At 53.6% G+C, this 15,568-nt stretch overlaps 2 protein-coding genes across 2 annotated transcripts in view; one reads left to right on the top strand and one right to left on the bottom strand.

Annotated features, from left to right (window-relative positions):
• The window catches only part of vps28 (VPS28 subunit of ESCRT-I), a 74,469-nt gene extending 62,536 nt beyond the window's left edge, over nt 1–11,933 (bottom strand). The window contains exons 1-4 of the mRNA XM_068026239.1: nt 11,817–11,933; nt 10,486–10,563; nt 5,500–5,528; nt 5,049–5,086 (exon numbers count right to left, since the gene is read on the bottom strand). Coding sequence (XP_067882340.1) covers nt 5,049–5,086; nt 5,500–5,528; nt 10,486–10,522 — 104 coding nt within the window. The 5' untranslated portion in view covers nt 10,523–10,563; nt 11,817–11,933. The remainder of the gene's footprint in view (nt 1–5,048; nt 5,087–5,499; nt 5,529–10,485; nt 10,564–11,816) is intronic.
• Nucleotides 11,793–15,363, top strand: LOC137361345 (uncharacterized). Its single transcript, XM_068026238.1, has 2 exons — nt 11,793–14,513; nt 15,328–15,363. Exons 1-2 carry the CDS (start codon nt 11,793–11,795, stop codon nt 15,361–15,363), a joined length of 2,757 nt encoding a protein of 918 aa, XP_067882339.1.
• Nucleotides 15,364–15,568: the final 205 nt, after the last annotated feature.

Here is a 15,568-nt window from a genome sequence, read left to right as displayed (position 1 = left end):
ATGGTGCACACCCACCCTGTACATGGGATTCTATCTCAATGGTACACACCCATCCTGTATATGTGATTCTATCTCCATGGTGCACACCCATCCTGTATGTGGGATTCTATCTCAATGGTACTCACCCATCCTGTATACGTGATTCTATCTCCATGATACATACCCATCCTGCATATGTGATTCTGTCTCCATGGTACACACCCACCCTGTATATGTGATTCTGTCTCCATGGTGCACACCCATCATGCATATGGGATTCTGTCTCCATGGTACACACCCATCCTGTATATGGTATTCTCACCCAATGGTACACACCCATCCTTTATATGTGATTCTATCTCCAAGGTACACACCCATCCTGTCTGTGGGATTCTATCTCAATGGTACACACCCATCCTGTATATGTGATTCTATCTCCATGGTACACACCCATCCTGTATATGGGATTCTCTCTCAATGGTACACACCCATCCTGTATATGTGATTCTATCTCCAAGGTACACACCCATCCTGTATGTGGGATTCTATCTCCAAGGTACACACCCATCCTGTATGTGGGATTCTATCTCAATGGTACACACCCATCCTGTATATGGGGTTCTGTCTCCATGGTACACACCCACCCTGCATTTGTGATTCTATCTCCATGGTACACACCCAACCTGTATGTGGGATTCTGTCTCCATGGTACACACCCATCCTGTACATGGGATTCTGTCTACATGGTACACACCCATCCCGCAAATGTGATTCTGTCTCCATGGTACACACCCATCATGCATATGGGATTCTGTCTCCATGGTACACACCCATCCTGCATATGTGATTCTATCTCCATGGTACACACCCATCCTGTATCTGGGATTCTGTCTCCATGGTACACACCCATCCTGTATATGTGATTCTACCGCCATGGTACACACCCATCCTGCATGTGTGATTCTGTCTCCATCGTACACACCCACCCTGTATGTGGGATTCTGTCTCGATGGTACACACCCATCCTGTATATGGGATTCTGTCTCCATGGTACACACCCATCCTGCATATGTGATTCTGTCTCCATGGTACACACCCTTCCTGTATATGTGATTCTGTCTCCATGGTACACACCCATCATGCATATGGGATTCTGTCTCCATGGTACACACCCATCCTGCATATGTGATTCTATCTCCATGGTACACACCCATCCTGTATCTGGGATTCTGTCTCGATGGTACACACCCATCCTGTATATGGGATTCTGTCTCCATGGTACACACCCATCCTGCATATGTGATTCTGTCTCCATGGTACACACCCTTCCTGTATATGTGATTCTGTCTCCATGGTACACACCCTTCCTGTATATGTGATTCTGTCTCCAAGGTACACACCCATCATGCATATGGGATTCGGTCTCCATGGTACACACCCATCATGCATATGGGATTCTGTCTCCATGGTACACTCCCATCCTGTATGCGTGATTCTGTCTCCATGGTGCACACCCACTCTGTACACTGCCATGCGAGGCCCCCACCTGCCAAGAATGAGGCACATCAATTTTGTCATGAACATTGATAATAAAATGTTGCTGGAGTGAGAAATGACTGGTTAAACAGATCAGCTGTGGCTGGAAAATATATTTGCATGTTAACAGATGGTGATTGGAAGGACAAAGGGCCATTCCCTGACACATTCAACCCACAATGAACCTTGATCACCAGGTATTGTACTTAAGAGGCGCATTCCAGAGAATCTACGTAAACCCCGAGAGAGAAATGTCTCCTACAGCGAAGGTCTAAGATTAATACTGGGCCCCAACGAAAAGCAATATCTACCTAAAATCAAGGACTCTAAAGTGAGCTCAGAGAACCGTAAAAAAAACTCTTCAGATATTGCCTCAAACTATTCCACTTTATGACATACAAAGGCTCATAGTTAAACAACACATCGACTTTAAAATTCTCATCCACTTTATTTCTTCTGCTCTTTTCTGGCTCTGTCTGCATGTATCACATATGTATGCTAGCGTGGGCATCTTGCGTATGCATAGGCATCAACCGAATTAGAGTTAAGACTACTCAGTGCTGTGTGGAGTCTCCCTGTGTAATCACCCGCCAGTCTACTCACTGCTGTGTGGAGTCTCCCTGTGTAATCACCCGCCAGTCTACTCACTGCTGTGTGGAGTCTCCCTGTGTAATCACCCGCCAGTCTACTCAGTGCTGTGTGGAGTCTCCCTGTGTAATCACCCGCCAGTCTACTCACTGCTGTGTGGAGTCTCCCTGTGTAATAACGCACCAGTCTACTCACTGCTGTGTGGAGTCTCCCTGTGTAATTACCCACCAGTCTACTCACTGCTGTGTGGAGTCTCCCTGTGTAATCACCCGCCAGTCTACTCAGTGCTGTGTGGAGTCTCCCTGTGTAATCACCCGCCAGTCTACTCACTGCTGTGTGGAGTCTCCCTGTGTAATAACGCACCAGTCTACTCACTGCTGTGTGGAGTCTCCCTGTGTAATTACCCACCAGTCTACTCACTGTGTGTGGAGTCTCCCTGTGTAATCACCCGCCAGTCTACTCACTGCTGTGTGGAGTCTCCCTGTGTAATTACCCGCCAGTCTACTCAGTGCTGTGTGGAGTCTCCTGTGTAATCACCCGCCAGTCTACTCACTGCTGTGTGGAGTCTCCCTGTGTAATCACCCGCCAGTCTACTCACTGCTGTGTGGAGTCTCCCTGTGTAATTACCCACCAGTCTACTCACTGCTGTGTGGAGTCTCCCTGTGTAATTACCCACCAGTCTACTCACTGCTGTGTGGAGTCTCCCTGTGTAATTACCCACCAGTCTACTCACTGCTGTGTGGAGTCTCCCTGTGTAATTACCCACCAGTCTACTCACTGCTGTGTGGAGTCTCCCTGTGTAATTACCCACCAGTCTACTCACTGCTGTGTGGAGTCTCCCTGTGTAATTACGCACCAGTCTACTCACTGCTGTGTGGAGTCTCCCTGTGTAATTACGCACCAGTCTACTCACTGCTGTGTGGAGTCTCCCTGTGTAATTACCCACCAGTCTACTCACTGCTGTGTGGAGTCTCCCTGTGTAATTACCCACCAGTCTACTCAGTGCTGTGTGGAGTCTCCCTGTGTAATCACCCACCAGTCTACTCACTGCTGTGTGGAGTCTCCCTGTGTAATCACCCACCAGTCTACTCACTGCTGTGTGGAGTCTCCCTGTGTAATTACCCACCAGTCTACTCACTGCTGTGTGGAGTCTCCCTGTGTAATTACCCACCAGTCTACTCACTGCTGTGTGGAGTCTCCCTGTGTAATTACCCACCAGTCTACTCAGTGCTGTGTGGAGTCTCCCTGTGTAATCACCCGCCAGTCTACTCACTGCTGTGTGGAGTCTCCCTGTGTAATTACGCACCAGTCTACTCACTGTGTGTGGAGTCTCCCTGTGTAATTACGCACCAGTCTACTCACTGCTGTGTGGAGTCTCCCTGTGTAATTACGCACCAGTCTACTCACTGCTGTGTGGAGTCTCCCTGTGTAATTACGCACCAGTCTACTCACTGCTGTGTGGAGTCTCCCTGTGTAATTACGCACCAGTCTACTCACTGCTGTGTGGAGTCTCCCTGTGTAATTACCCACCAGTCTACTCACTGCTGTGTGGAGTCTCCCTGTGTAATTACCCACCAGTCTACTCACTGTGTGTGGAGTCTCCCTGTGTAATTACCCACCAGTCTACTCACTGCTGTGTGGAGTCTCCCTGTGTAATTACCCACCAGTCTACTCACTGTGTGTGGAGTCTCCCTGTGTAATTACCCACCAGTCTACTCACTGCTGTGTGGAGTCTCCCTGTGTAATTACCCACCAGTCTACTCACTGCTGTGTGGAGTCTCCCTGTGTAATTACCCACCAGTCTACTCACTGCTGTGTGGAGTCTCCCTGTGTAATTACCCACCAGTCTACTCACTGTGTGTGGAGTCTCCCTGTGTAATTACCCACCAGTCTACTCACTGCTGTGTGGAGTCTCCCTGTGTAATTACCCACCAGTCTACTCACTGCTGTGTGGAGTCTCCCTGTGTAATTACCCACCAGTCTACTCACTGCTGTGTGGAGTCTCCCTGTGTAATTACCCACCAGTCTACTCACTGCTGTGTGGAGTCTCCCTGTGTAATCACCCACCAGTCTACTCAGTGCTGTGTGGAGTCTCCCTGTGTAATTACCCACCAGTCTACTCACTGCTGTGTGGAGTCTCCCTGTGTAATTACCCACCAGTCTACTCACTGCTGTGTGGAGTCTCCCTGTGTAATCACCCACCAGTCTACTCAGTGCTGTGTGGAGTCTCCCTGTGTAATTACCCACCAGTCTACTCACTGCTGTGTGGAGTCTCCCTGTGTAATTACCCACCAGTCTACTCACTGCTGTGTGGAGTCTCCCTGTGTAATCACCCACCAGTCTACTCAGTGCTGTGTGGAGTCTCCCTGTGTAATCACCCACCAGTCTACTCAGTGCTGTGTGGAGTCTCCCTGTGTAATTACCCACCAGTCTACTCACTGCTGTGTGGAGTCTCCCTGTGTAATTACCCACCAGTCTACTCACTGCTGTGTGGAGTCTCCCTGTGTAATCACCCACCAGTCTACTCAGTGCTGTGTGGAGTCTCCCTGTGTAATTACCCACCAGTCTACTCACTGCTGTGTGGAGTCTCCCTGTGTAATTACCCACCAGTCTACTCACTGCTGTGTGGAGTCTCCCTGTGTAATCACCCACCAGTCTACTCAGTGCTGTGTGGAGTCTCCCTGTGTAATCACCCACCAGTCTACTCACTGCTGTGTGGAGTCTCCCTGTGTAATTACCCACCAGTCTACTCACTGCTGTGTGGAGTCTCCCTGTGTAATTACCCACCAGTCTACTCACTGCTGTGTGGAGTCTCCCTGTGTAATCACCCACCAGTCTACTCAGTGCTGTGTGGAGTCTCCCTGTGTAATCACCCGCCAGTCTACTCAGTGCTGTGTGGAGTCTCCCTGTGTAATCAGCACCTTGACAATATCAACATTACTCACTTCTCTCGTTCCCTGGCATTCTTGTACAGCTTGACTTCCTGAAATAAACAATATAATGTAATGTAGAGGAACTGGAAACAATCAGTACACAGAGCCAGCCAGGCGGCAGGGCTCGTTGTCAGGGCATGGGGTGCAGGGGGGGCCCCCAGTCAGTACAAAGCAAGAATCTTGACGCCTCCCCTTTCGCCCTCCGAAAGCACCTGCACCTGACACCTCCCACGCACCCTCTCCCCCTCCGGATGGCTCCCTCACCCTCTCCCACCTCCAACAGCCCCTCTCTGACATGGCCATTCCCCTTCTACCCACTCTCGACAGCACCCTCGCTCCCTATTTGTAATAGCATGGCCCCCACTCCCAGCTGCAACCCTCCCTGCTCCGAGAGCCTTTCTCCAACACACCCATTCCCCCTCCACCCCTACCCCCACCGACACCCCTCTCATTTGTTTCTCACCTCGTATAGTTCCGGTTTATTCCCTTGACCTGAAAATACAAAAGAACAGAAAGGTAGAGGAGAGCAGAGATTAAATCTAGGTCAAAATCCTGGAACTCTCTTCCGAACAGCACTAGAGGTGTACCTACCCCACATGGACTGCAGCGGTTCAAGAAGGCAGCTCACCACCACATTCTCAAGGGCAATTAGGGATGGGCAATAAATGCTGGCCTGGCTAGTGACGCCCACATCCCATGAATGAATAAAAAATAGGTTATCCAAAGAAGGGGGACGACTTACCAGGGGTAAGCAATGGGGTGCAGGTCTCTGGCACAGAGTCTGTCCCTGTTGCTCAGAAGGGAAAGGGGAAGAGGAACAGAGCATTAGTCATTGGGGACTCCATAGTTAGGGGAACAGATAGGAGGTTCTGTGGGAACGAGAGAGACTCACGGTTGGTGTGTTGCCTCCCAGGTGCCAGGGTACGTGATGTCTCTGATCGTGTTTTTGGGATCCTTAAGGGGGAGGGGGAGCACCCCCAAGTTGTGGTCCACATAGGCACCAACGACATAGGTAGGAAGAGAGATGGGGATTTAAGGCAGAAATTCAGGGAGCTAGGGTGGAAGCTTAGAGCGAGAACAACCAGAGTTGTTATCTCTGGGTTGTTGCCCGTGCCACGTGCTAGCGAAGAGAGGAATAGGGAGAGAGAGGAGTTGAACACGTGGCTGCAGGGATGGTGTAGGAGGGAGGGTTTTGGTTTCCTGGATAATTGGGGCTCTTTCTGGGGTAGGTGGGACCTCTACAAACAGGATGGTCTTCACCTGAACCAGAGGGGTACCAATATCCTGGGGGGGGAGATTCGTTAGTGCTCTTCAGGGGGGTTTAAACTAAATCAGCAGGGGAATGGGAACCTAAATTGTAGTTCCAGTGTACAGGCTGTTGAGAGTAGTGAGGTAGGGGATAAGGTTACAGGGACGCAAGAGGGCACTGGCAAGCAAGAACTTGGTTTAAAGTGTGTCTACTTCAACGCCAGGAGCATCCGGAATAAGGTGGGTGAGCTTGCAGCATGGGTTGGTACCTGGGATCCTGATGTTGTGGCCCTTTCAGAGACATGGGTAGAGCAGGGGCAGGAATGGATGTAGCAGGTTCCGGGATTTAGATGTTTCAGTAAGAACAGAGAAGAGGGTAAAAGAGGGGGGGGGGTGTGGCATTGTTAATCAAGGAAAGTATTACAGCGGCAGAAAGGACGTTTGAGGACTCGTCTACTGAGGTAGTATGGGCTGAGGTTAGAAACAGGAGAGGAGAGGTCACCCTGTTGGGAGTTTTCTATAGACCTCCGAATTGTTCCAGAGATGTAGAGGAAAGGATAGTGAAGATGATTCTCGACAGGAGCGAGAGTAACAGGGTAGTGGTTATGGGGGACTTTAACTTTCCAAATATTGACTGGAAATACTATAGTTCGAGTACTTTAGATGGGTCTGTTTTTGTCCAGTGTGTGCAGGAGGGTTTTCTGACACAGTATGTAGACAGGCCAACCAGGGGCGATGCCACATTGGATTTGGTACTGGGTAATGAACCCGGCCAGGTGTTAGATTTAGATGTAGGTGAGCACTTTGGCGATAGTGATCACAATTCGGTTAGGTTTACCTTAGCGATGGGCAGGGACAGGTATATACCGCAGGGCAAGAATTATAGCTGGGGAAAGGAAATTATGACGCGATTAGGCAAGATTTAGGATGTGTAGGATGGGGAAGGAAACTGCAGGGGATGGGCACAAACGAAATGTGGAGCTTATTCAAGGAGCAGCTAATGCGTGTCCTTGATAAGTATGTACCTGTCAGGCAGGGAGGAAGTTGTCGAGCGAGGGAGCCGTGGTTTACTCAAGAAGTTGAAGCGCTTGTCAAGAGGAAGAGGGCGGCTTATGTTAGGATGAGACGTGAAGGCTCAGTTAGGGTGCTTGAGAGTTACAAGCTAGCCAGGAAGGATCTAAAGGGAGGGCTGAGAAGAGCAAGGAGAGGACACGAGAAGTCATTGGCGGATAGGATCAAAGAAAACCCTAACGCTTTCTATAGGTATATCAGGAATAAAAGAATGATAAGAGTTAGAACAGGGCCAATCAAGGATAGTAGTGGGAAGTTGTGTGCGGAATCAGAGGAGATTGGGGAAGCGTTAAATGAATATTTTTCGTCAGTATTTACAGTAGAGAAAGAAAATGTTGTCGAGGAGATTACTGAGATACAGCCTACTAGGCTGGATGGGATTGAGATTCACAAGGAGGAGGTGTTAGCAATTTTGGAAAGTGTGAAAATAGATAAGTCCCCTGGGCCAGATGGGATTTATCCTAGGATTCTCTGGGAAGCCAGGGAGGAGATTGCAGAGCCGTTGTTGTTGATCTTTATGTCGTCATTGTCGACAGGAGTAGTGCCGGAGGACTGGAGGATAGCAAATGTTGTCCCCTTGTTCAAGAAGGGGAGTAGAGACAGCCCTGGTAATTATAGACCTGTGAGCCTTACTTCGGTTGTGGGTAAAATGTTGGAAAGGGTTATAAGAGATAGGATTTATAATCATCTTGAAAAGAATAAGTTCATTTGCGATAGTCAGCACGGTTTTGTGAAAGGTAGGTCGTGCCTCACAAACCTTATTGAGTTTTTCGAGAAGGTGACCAAACAGGTGGATGAGGGTAAAGCCGTGGATGTGGTGTATATGGATTTCAGTAAGGCGTTTGATAAGGTTCCCCACGGTAGGCTATTGCAGAAAATACGGAAGTATGGGGTTGAAGGTGATTTAGAGCTTTGGATCAGAAATTGGCTAGCTGAAAGAAGACAGAGGGTGGTGGTTGATGGCAAATGTTCATCCTGGAGTTTAGTTACTAGTGGTGTACCGCAAGGATCTGTTTTGGGGCCACTGCTGTTTGTCATTTTTATAAATGACCTGGATGAGGGTGTAGAAGGGTGGGTTAGTAAATTTGCGGATGACACGAAGGTCGGTGGAGTTGTGGATAGTGTCGAAGGGTGTTGTAGGGTACAGAGGGACATAGATAGGCTGCAGAGCTGGGCTGAGAGATGGCAAATGGAGTTTAATGCGGAGAAGTGTGAGGTGATTCACTTTGGAAGGAGTAACAGCAATGCAGAGTACTGAGCTAATGGGAAGATTCTTGGTAGTGTAGATGAGCAGAGAGATCTTGGTGTCCAGGTACATAAATCCCTGAAAGTTGCTACCCAGGTTAATAGGGCTGTTAAGAAGGCATATGGTGTGTTAGCTTTTATTAGTAGGGGGATCGAGTTTCTGAGCCACGAGGTCATGATGCAGCTGTACAAAACTCTGGTGAGGCCGCACCTTGAGTATTGCGTGCAGTTCTGGTCACCGCATTATAGGAAGGATGTGGAAGCTTTGGAAAGGGTGCAGAGGAGATTTACTAGGATGTTGCCTGGTATGGAGGGAAGGTCTTACGAGGAAAGGCTGAGGGACTTGGGGTGGTTTTCGTTAGAGAGAAGGAGGAGGAGAGGTGACTTAATAGAGACATATAAGATAATCAGAGGGTTAGATAGGGTGGATAGTGAGAGTCTTTTTCCTCGGATGATGATGGCAAACACGAGGGGACATAGCTTTAAGTTGAGGGGTGAAAGATATAGGACAGATGTCAGAGGTAGTTTCTTTACTCAGAGAGTAGTAGGGGCGTGGAACGCCCTGCCTGCAACAGTAGTAGACTCGCCAACTTTAAGGGCATTTAAGTGGTCATTGGATAGACATATGGATGAAAATGGAATAGTGTAGGTCAGATGGTCGGCGCAACATCGAGGGCCGAACGGCCTGTACTGCGCTGTAATGTTCTAATTCTAATTCTAAACAAAGAAAAGAAAATTACAGCACAGGAACAGGCCCTTCGGCCCTCCAAGCCTGCGCCGATCCAGATCCTCTACCTAAACATGTCGCATATTTTCTAACGGTCTGTATCTCTTTGCTTCCTGCCCATTCATGTATCTGTCTAGATACATCTTAAAAGACGCTATCGTGTTCGCATCTACCACCTCCGCTGGCAACGCGTTCCAGGCACCCACCACCCTCTGCGTAAAGAACTTTCCACGCATATACCCCCTAAACTTTTCCCCTCTCACTTTGAACTCGTGACCCCTAGTAATTGAATCCCCCACTCTGGGAAAAAGCTTCTTGCTATCCACCCTGTCTATACCTCTCATGATTTTGTACACCTCAATCAGGTCCCCCCTCAACCTCCGTCTTTCTAATGAAAATAATCCTAATCTCCTCATCCTCTCTTCATAGCTAGCACCCTCCATACCAGGCAACATCCTGGTGAACCTCCTCTGCACCCTCTCCAAAGCATCCACATCCTTTTGATAATGTGGCGACCAGAACTGCACGCAGTATTCCAAATGTGGCCGAACCAAAGTCTGATACAACTGTAACATGACCTGCCAACTCTTGTACTCAATACCCCGTCCGATGAAGGAAAGCATGCCGTATGCCTTCCTGACCACTCTATTTACCTGCGTTGCCACCTTCAGGGAACAGTGGACCTGAACACCCAAATCTCTCTGGACATCAATTTTCCCCAGGACTTTTCCATTTACTGTATAGTTCACTCTTGAATTGGATCTTCCAAAATGCATCACCTCGCATTTGCCCTGATTGAACTCCATCTGCCATTTCTCTGCCCAACTCTCCAATCTATCTATATTCTGCTGTATTCTCTGACAGTCCCCTTCACTATCTGCTACTCCACCAATCTCAGTGTCATCTGCAAACTTGATCAGACCACCTATACTTTCCTCCAAATCATTAATGTATATCACAAACAACAGTGGTCCCAGCACGGATCCCTGTGGAACACCACTGGTCACACGTCTCCATTTTGAGAAACTCCCTTCCACTGCTGCTCCCTCCATTTGTCTGCTGATTTGATGCAATTGTTTGGACCAAGCTGTCCCAGTGCTGAATCAGTTCTGCTGACCATTGCCCAGAGATATTACAATGATTGGTCTGTACCCTCACCTCCAACACCAGCGCTCGCCGCAATGCCTTGAAACATTCTGTCGGTAAAATATCACCTGGCTGTGAAACTCTGTTAACCTGCATCAGAGAGAAAGAGAAATATCAGACATGCTGTTCCTGTCCTGCCATGAAGACCAGGCCCAGGAGGTTCGAGGCACAGAGAGCTGCACATCACTGTCACATGCAGGCTGAGGTACAGAGAATGGGTACAGCACAGGGAGGAGGCCAGACTGCTCACACCACAGAAAATGGGAGAACAAAGTTTGACCGATCACCTCCTGACATACAATGGGTCACAATGAAGCAACACATCCACTGTAAAATTATCATCCTTTTTATCAAATTCCTCCATAGCCTCACCCCTCACTATTTCTGTAATCTCCTTCAGCCCGACAACCCTCCAAGATATCTGCATTCCTCGAATCTGGCCTTTTGAGCATCCCTGATATTAATTGCTCCACGACTGACAGCTGTGCAGTCAGCTACCTGGAGCCCAATCTCAGGAATTCCCTTTCCAAACCTCTCCACCTTGCTCTCCTCCTTTGAGATGCTCTCTAATACCGACCACTTTGTCTCAATATCTCATGTAACTCAGAACCAAAAGTTGTTGAATACTATTGCTGTCAACTGCGTTTGGATGTTCTACCATATTGAAGATGCTAAACAAATACAAGTTGCTGAATTCGATTCAGTGGAGATTTACAGGAATGGTCCCAGGGATGAGGAACTTCAGCAATGTGCAGAGACTGGAAAAGCTGGAATTGTGCTCCGTCGGGCATAGAAGGTTAAGGTCGGCACAGACTCGGTGGGCCGAAGGGCCTGTTTCAGTGCTGTATCTCTAAAACTAAAAACTAAATGACACATGCTTGGAATATAATTTGTGGGTTTTCTCCGGGTGCTCCGGTTTCCTCCCACAAGCCAAAAGACTTGCAGGTTGATAGGTAAATTGGCCATTATAAATTGTCACTAGAATAGGTAGGTGGTAGGGAAATATAGGGACAGATGGGGATGTTTGGTAGGAATATGGGATTAGTGTAGGATTAGTATAAATGGGTGGTTGATGGTCGGCACAGACTCGGTGGGCCGAAGGGCCTGTTTCAGTGCTGTATCTCTAATCTAATCTAATCTAATCTAAGATATAATAGCGGCACTCCCTCAGTACTGACCCTCCGACAGTGCAGCACTCCCTCAGTACTGACCCTCTGACAGTGCAGCATTCCCTCAGTACTGACCCTCCGACAGTGCAGCACTCCCTCAGTACTGACCCTCCGACAGTGCAGCACTCCCTCAGTACTGACCCTCCGACAATGCAGCACTCCCTCAGTACTGACCCTCACTATCTCGGGCCTCAATCCGTGGCTCCGGTCACGGCCGAGAAATTACACTTTAACCCAGGGAACAGCAACTCAGGCCCAGCGTCAGAACAAACCGCAACTCCGACAACACAATCTCACCAGGCAAAACACAGCGAGACACTCAGATACTCCGAGGGCGAGGCCCAGTTAAACAGGCCGGAGACAGACAGAGACCTGCCTCCCGAGACACCGCCCCCTCCCGGCCTCCGCAGACACCGCCCCCTCCCGGCCTCCCGAGACACCGCCCCCTCCCGGCCTCCGCAGACACCGCCCCCTCCCGGCCTCCCGAGACACCGCCCCCTCCCGGCCTCCCGAGACACCGCCCCCTCCCGGCCTCCGCAGACACCGCCCACTCCCGGCCTCCCGAGACACCGCCCCCTCCCGGCCTCCGCAGACACCGCCCACTCCCGGCCTCCCGAGACACCGCCCCCTCCCGGCCTCCGCAGACACCGCCCCCTCCCGGCCTCCGCAGACACCGCCCCCTCCCGGCCTCCCGAGACACCGCCCCCTCCCGGCCTCCCGAGACACCGCCCCCTCCCGGCCTCCGCAGACACCGCCCACTCCCGGCCTCCCGAGACACCGCCCCCTCCCGGCCTCCCGAGACACCGCCCCCTCCCGGCCTCCGCAGACACCGCCCACTCCCGGCCTCCCGAGACACCGCCCCCTCCCGGCCTCCCGAGACACCGCCCCCTCCCGGCCTCCGCAGACACCGCCCCCTCCCGGCCTCCGCAGACACCGCCCCCTCCCGGCCTCCCGAGACACCGCCCCCTCCCGGCCTCCCGAGACACCGCCCCCTCCCGGCCTCCGCAGACACCGCCCCCTCCCGGCCTCCCGAGACACCGCCCCCTCCCGGCCTCCCGAGACACCGCCCCCTCCCGGCCTCCGCAGACACCGCCCCCTCCCGGCCTCCCGAGACACCGCCCCCTCCCGGCCTCCCGAGACACCGCCCCCTCCCGGCCTCCGCAGACACCGCCCCCTCCCGGCCTCCCGAGACACCGCCCCCTCCCGGCCTCCCGAGACACCGCCCCCTCCCGGCCTCCGCAGACACCGCCCCCTCCCGGCCTCCGCAGACACCGCCCCCTCCCGGCCTCCCGTGACACCGCCCCCTCCCGGCCTCCCGAGACACCGCCCCCTCCCGGCCTCCCCAGACACCGCCCCCTCCCGGCCTCCCCAGACACCGCCCCCTCCCGGCCTCCCCAGACACCGCCCCCTCCCGGCCTCCCCAGACACTGCCCCCTCCCGGCCTCCCCAGACACCGCCCCCTCCCGGCCTCCCCAGACACCGCTCCCTCCCGGCCTCCCGAGACACCGCCCCCTCCCGGCCTCCCGAGACACCGCCCCCTCCCGGCCTCCCCAGACACCGCCCCCTCCCGGCCTCCCCAGACACCGCCCCCTCCCGGCCTCCCCAGACACCGCCCCCTCCCGGCCTCCCCAGACACCGCCCCCTCCCGGCCTCCCCAGACACCGCCCCCTCCCGGCCTCCCCAGACACCGCCCCCTCCCGGCCTCCCCAGACACCGCCCCCTCCCGGCCTCCCGAGACACCGCCCCCTCCCGGCCTCCGCAGACACCGCCCCCTCCCGGCCTCCCGAGACACCGCCCCCTCCCGGCCTCCTGAGACACCGCCCCCTCCCGGCCTCCGCAGACACCGCCCCCTCCCGGCCTCCCGAGACACTGCCCCCTCCCGGCCTCCCGAGACACCGCCCCCTCCCGGCCTCCCCAGACACCGCCCCCTCCCGGCCTCCCGAGACACCGCCCCCTCCCGGCCTCCGCAGACACCGCCCCCTCCCGGCCTCCCGAGACACCGCCCCCTCCCGGCCTCCCGAGACACCGCCCCCTCCCGGCCTCCGCAGACACCGCCCCCTCCCGGCCTCCGCAGACACCGCCCCCTCCCGGCCTCCCGAGACACCGCCCCCTCCCGGCCTCCCGAGACACCGCCCCCTCCCGGCCTCCCCAGACACCGCCCCCTCCCGGCCTCCCCAGACACCGCCCCCTCCCGGCCTCCCCAGACACCGCCCCCTCCCGGCCTCCCCAGACACTGCCCCCTCCCGGCCTCCCCAGACACCGCTCCCTCCCGGCCTCCCGAGACACCGCCCCCTCCCGGCCTCCCGAGACACCGCCCCCTCCCGGCCTCCCCAGACACCGCCCCCTCCCGGCCTCCCCAGACACCGCCCCCTCCCGGCCTCCCCAGACACCGCCCCCTCCCGGCCTCCCCAGACACCGCCCCCTCCCGGCCTCCCCAGACACCGCCCCCTCCCGGCCTCCCCAGACACCGCCCCCTCCCGGCCTCCCCAGACACCGCCCCCTCCCGGCCTCCCGAGACACCGCCCCCTCCCGGCCTCCCGAGACACCGCCCCCTCCCGGCCTCCCGAGACACCGCCCCCTCCCGGCCTCCTGAGACACCGCCCCCTCCCGGCCTCCGCAGACACCGCCCCCTCCCGGCCTCCCGAGACACCGCCCCCTCCCGGCCTCCCGAGACACCGCCCCCTCCCGGCCTCCCCAGACACCGCCCCCTCCCGGCCTCCCGAGACACCGCCCCCTCCCGGCCTCCCGAGACACCGCCCCCTCCCGGCCTCCCGAGACACCGCCCCCTCCCGGAGCCATTGGATCTTCTCTGTTTCGGTTCCCAAAGCATATTCAATGAGGTGCCACAGGATAAGGGTTTATCGATTTGAGGTGATATTCTTTCTTTCTTTTGGGCCTCCTTGTCTCGAGAGACAATGGATACGCGCCTGGAGGTGGTCAGTGGTTTGTGAAGCAGCGCCTGGAGTGGCTATAAAGGCCAATTCTGGAGTGACAGGCTCTTCCACAGGTGCTGCAGAGAAATTTGTTTGTTGGGGCTGTTGCACAGTTGGCTCTCCCCTTGCGCCTCTGTCTTTTTTCCTGCCAACTACTAAGTCTCTTCGACTCGCCACAATTTAGCCCTGTCTTTATGGCTGCCCGCCAGCTCTGGCGAATGCTGGCAACTGACTCCCACGACTTGTGATCAATGTCACACGATTTCATGTCGCGTTTGCAGACGTCTTTATAACGGAGACATGGACGGCCGGTGGGTCTGATACCAGTGGCGAGCTCGCTGTACAATGTGTCTTTGGGGATCCTGCCATCTTCCATGCGGCTCACATGGCCAAGCCAAGAAGAAAATTACTGTACAGAAAGAGGCCATTCAGCCCATCGTGACTGTGCGGCTGGAAAATCTAGCCGCCTATTCTAGTCCCACAGCACTTCAGGTACATGTCCAGGTACCTTTTAAATGAATTGAGGGTTTCTGCCTCCATCATTCCTGGCAGTGAATTCCAGACACCCACCACCCTCTGGGTGAAAAGGTTTTCCTCATGTCCCCTCTAATCCTTCTACCAATCACCTTAAATCTGTGCTCCCTGGTAATTGACCTCTCCACTCGGGGAAACAGGTCCTTCCTGTCTATTCTAAGTCCCTCATAATTTTGTGCACCTCAATTAAGTCACCCCTCAGCCTCCTCTGTTCTTAGGAAAACAATCCCAGCCTATCCAATCTTTCCTTATAATTAATATATATAATTAACTCGGGGAAAGCCAACTTCAATGGGGTAAGAATGGAGCTTGGGCAAATAAATTGGAGTCAAAAGCTAGCAGGAAAACTGATATATGGACAATGGGTTAGCTTCAAAGAAAACAGAGTTTGGGCACACCAGGACCTCGACCTTGGTGTACAGCGCACAATTTCTAAGTTTGCAGATGATACGAAACTTG

Source organism: Heterodontus francisci, unplaced genomic scaffold (assembly GCF_036365525.1).
Source record: "Heterodontus francisci isolate sHetFra1 unplaced genomic scaffold, sHetFra1.hap1 HAP1_SCAFFOLD_559, whole genome shotgun sequence".
Lineage (NCBI taxonomy): Eukaryota > Metazoa > Chordata > Chondrichthyes > Heterodontiformes > Heterodontidae > Heterodontus > Heterodontus francisci.
This window is presented reverse-complemented; position numbering and strand designations above follow the sequence as displayed.

Bases quoted from the DNA above. Each gene is read 5' to 3' on its own strand.
- LOC137361345 (XM_068026238.1), top strand. From the start codon at position 11,793: ATGCAGCACTCCCTCAGTACTGACCCTCACTATCTCGGGCCTCAATCC. The intron at 14,514-15,327 runs GTGATATTCTTT...CTCTGTTCTTAG, and splicing joins TAAGGGTTTATCGATTTGAG to GAAAACAATCCCAGCCTATC.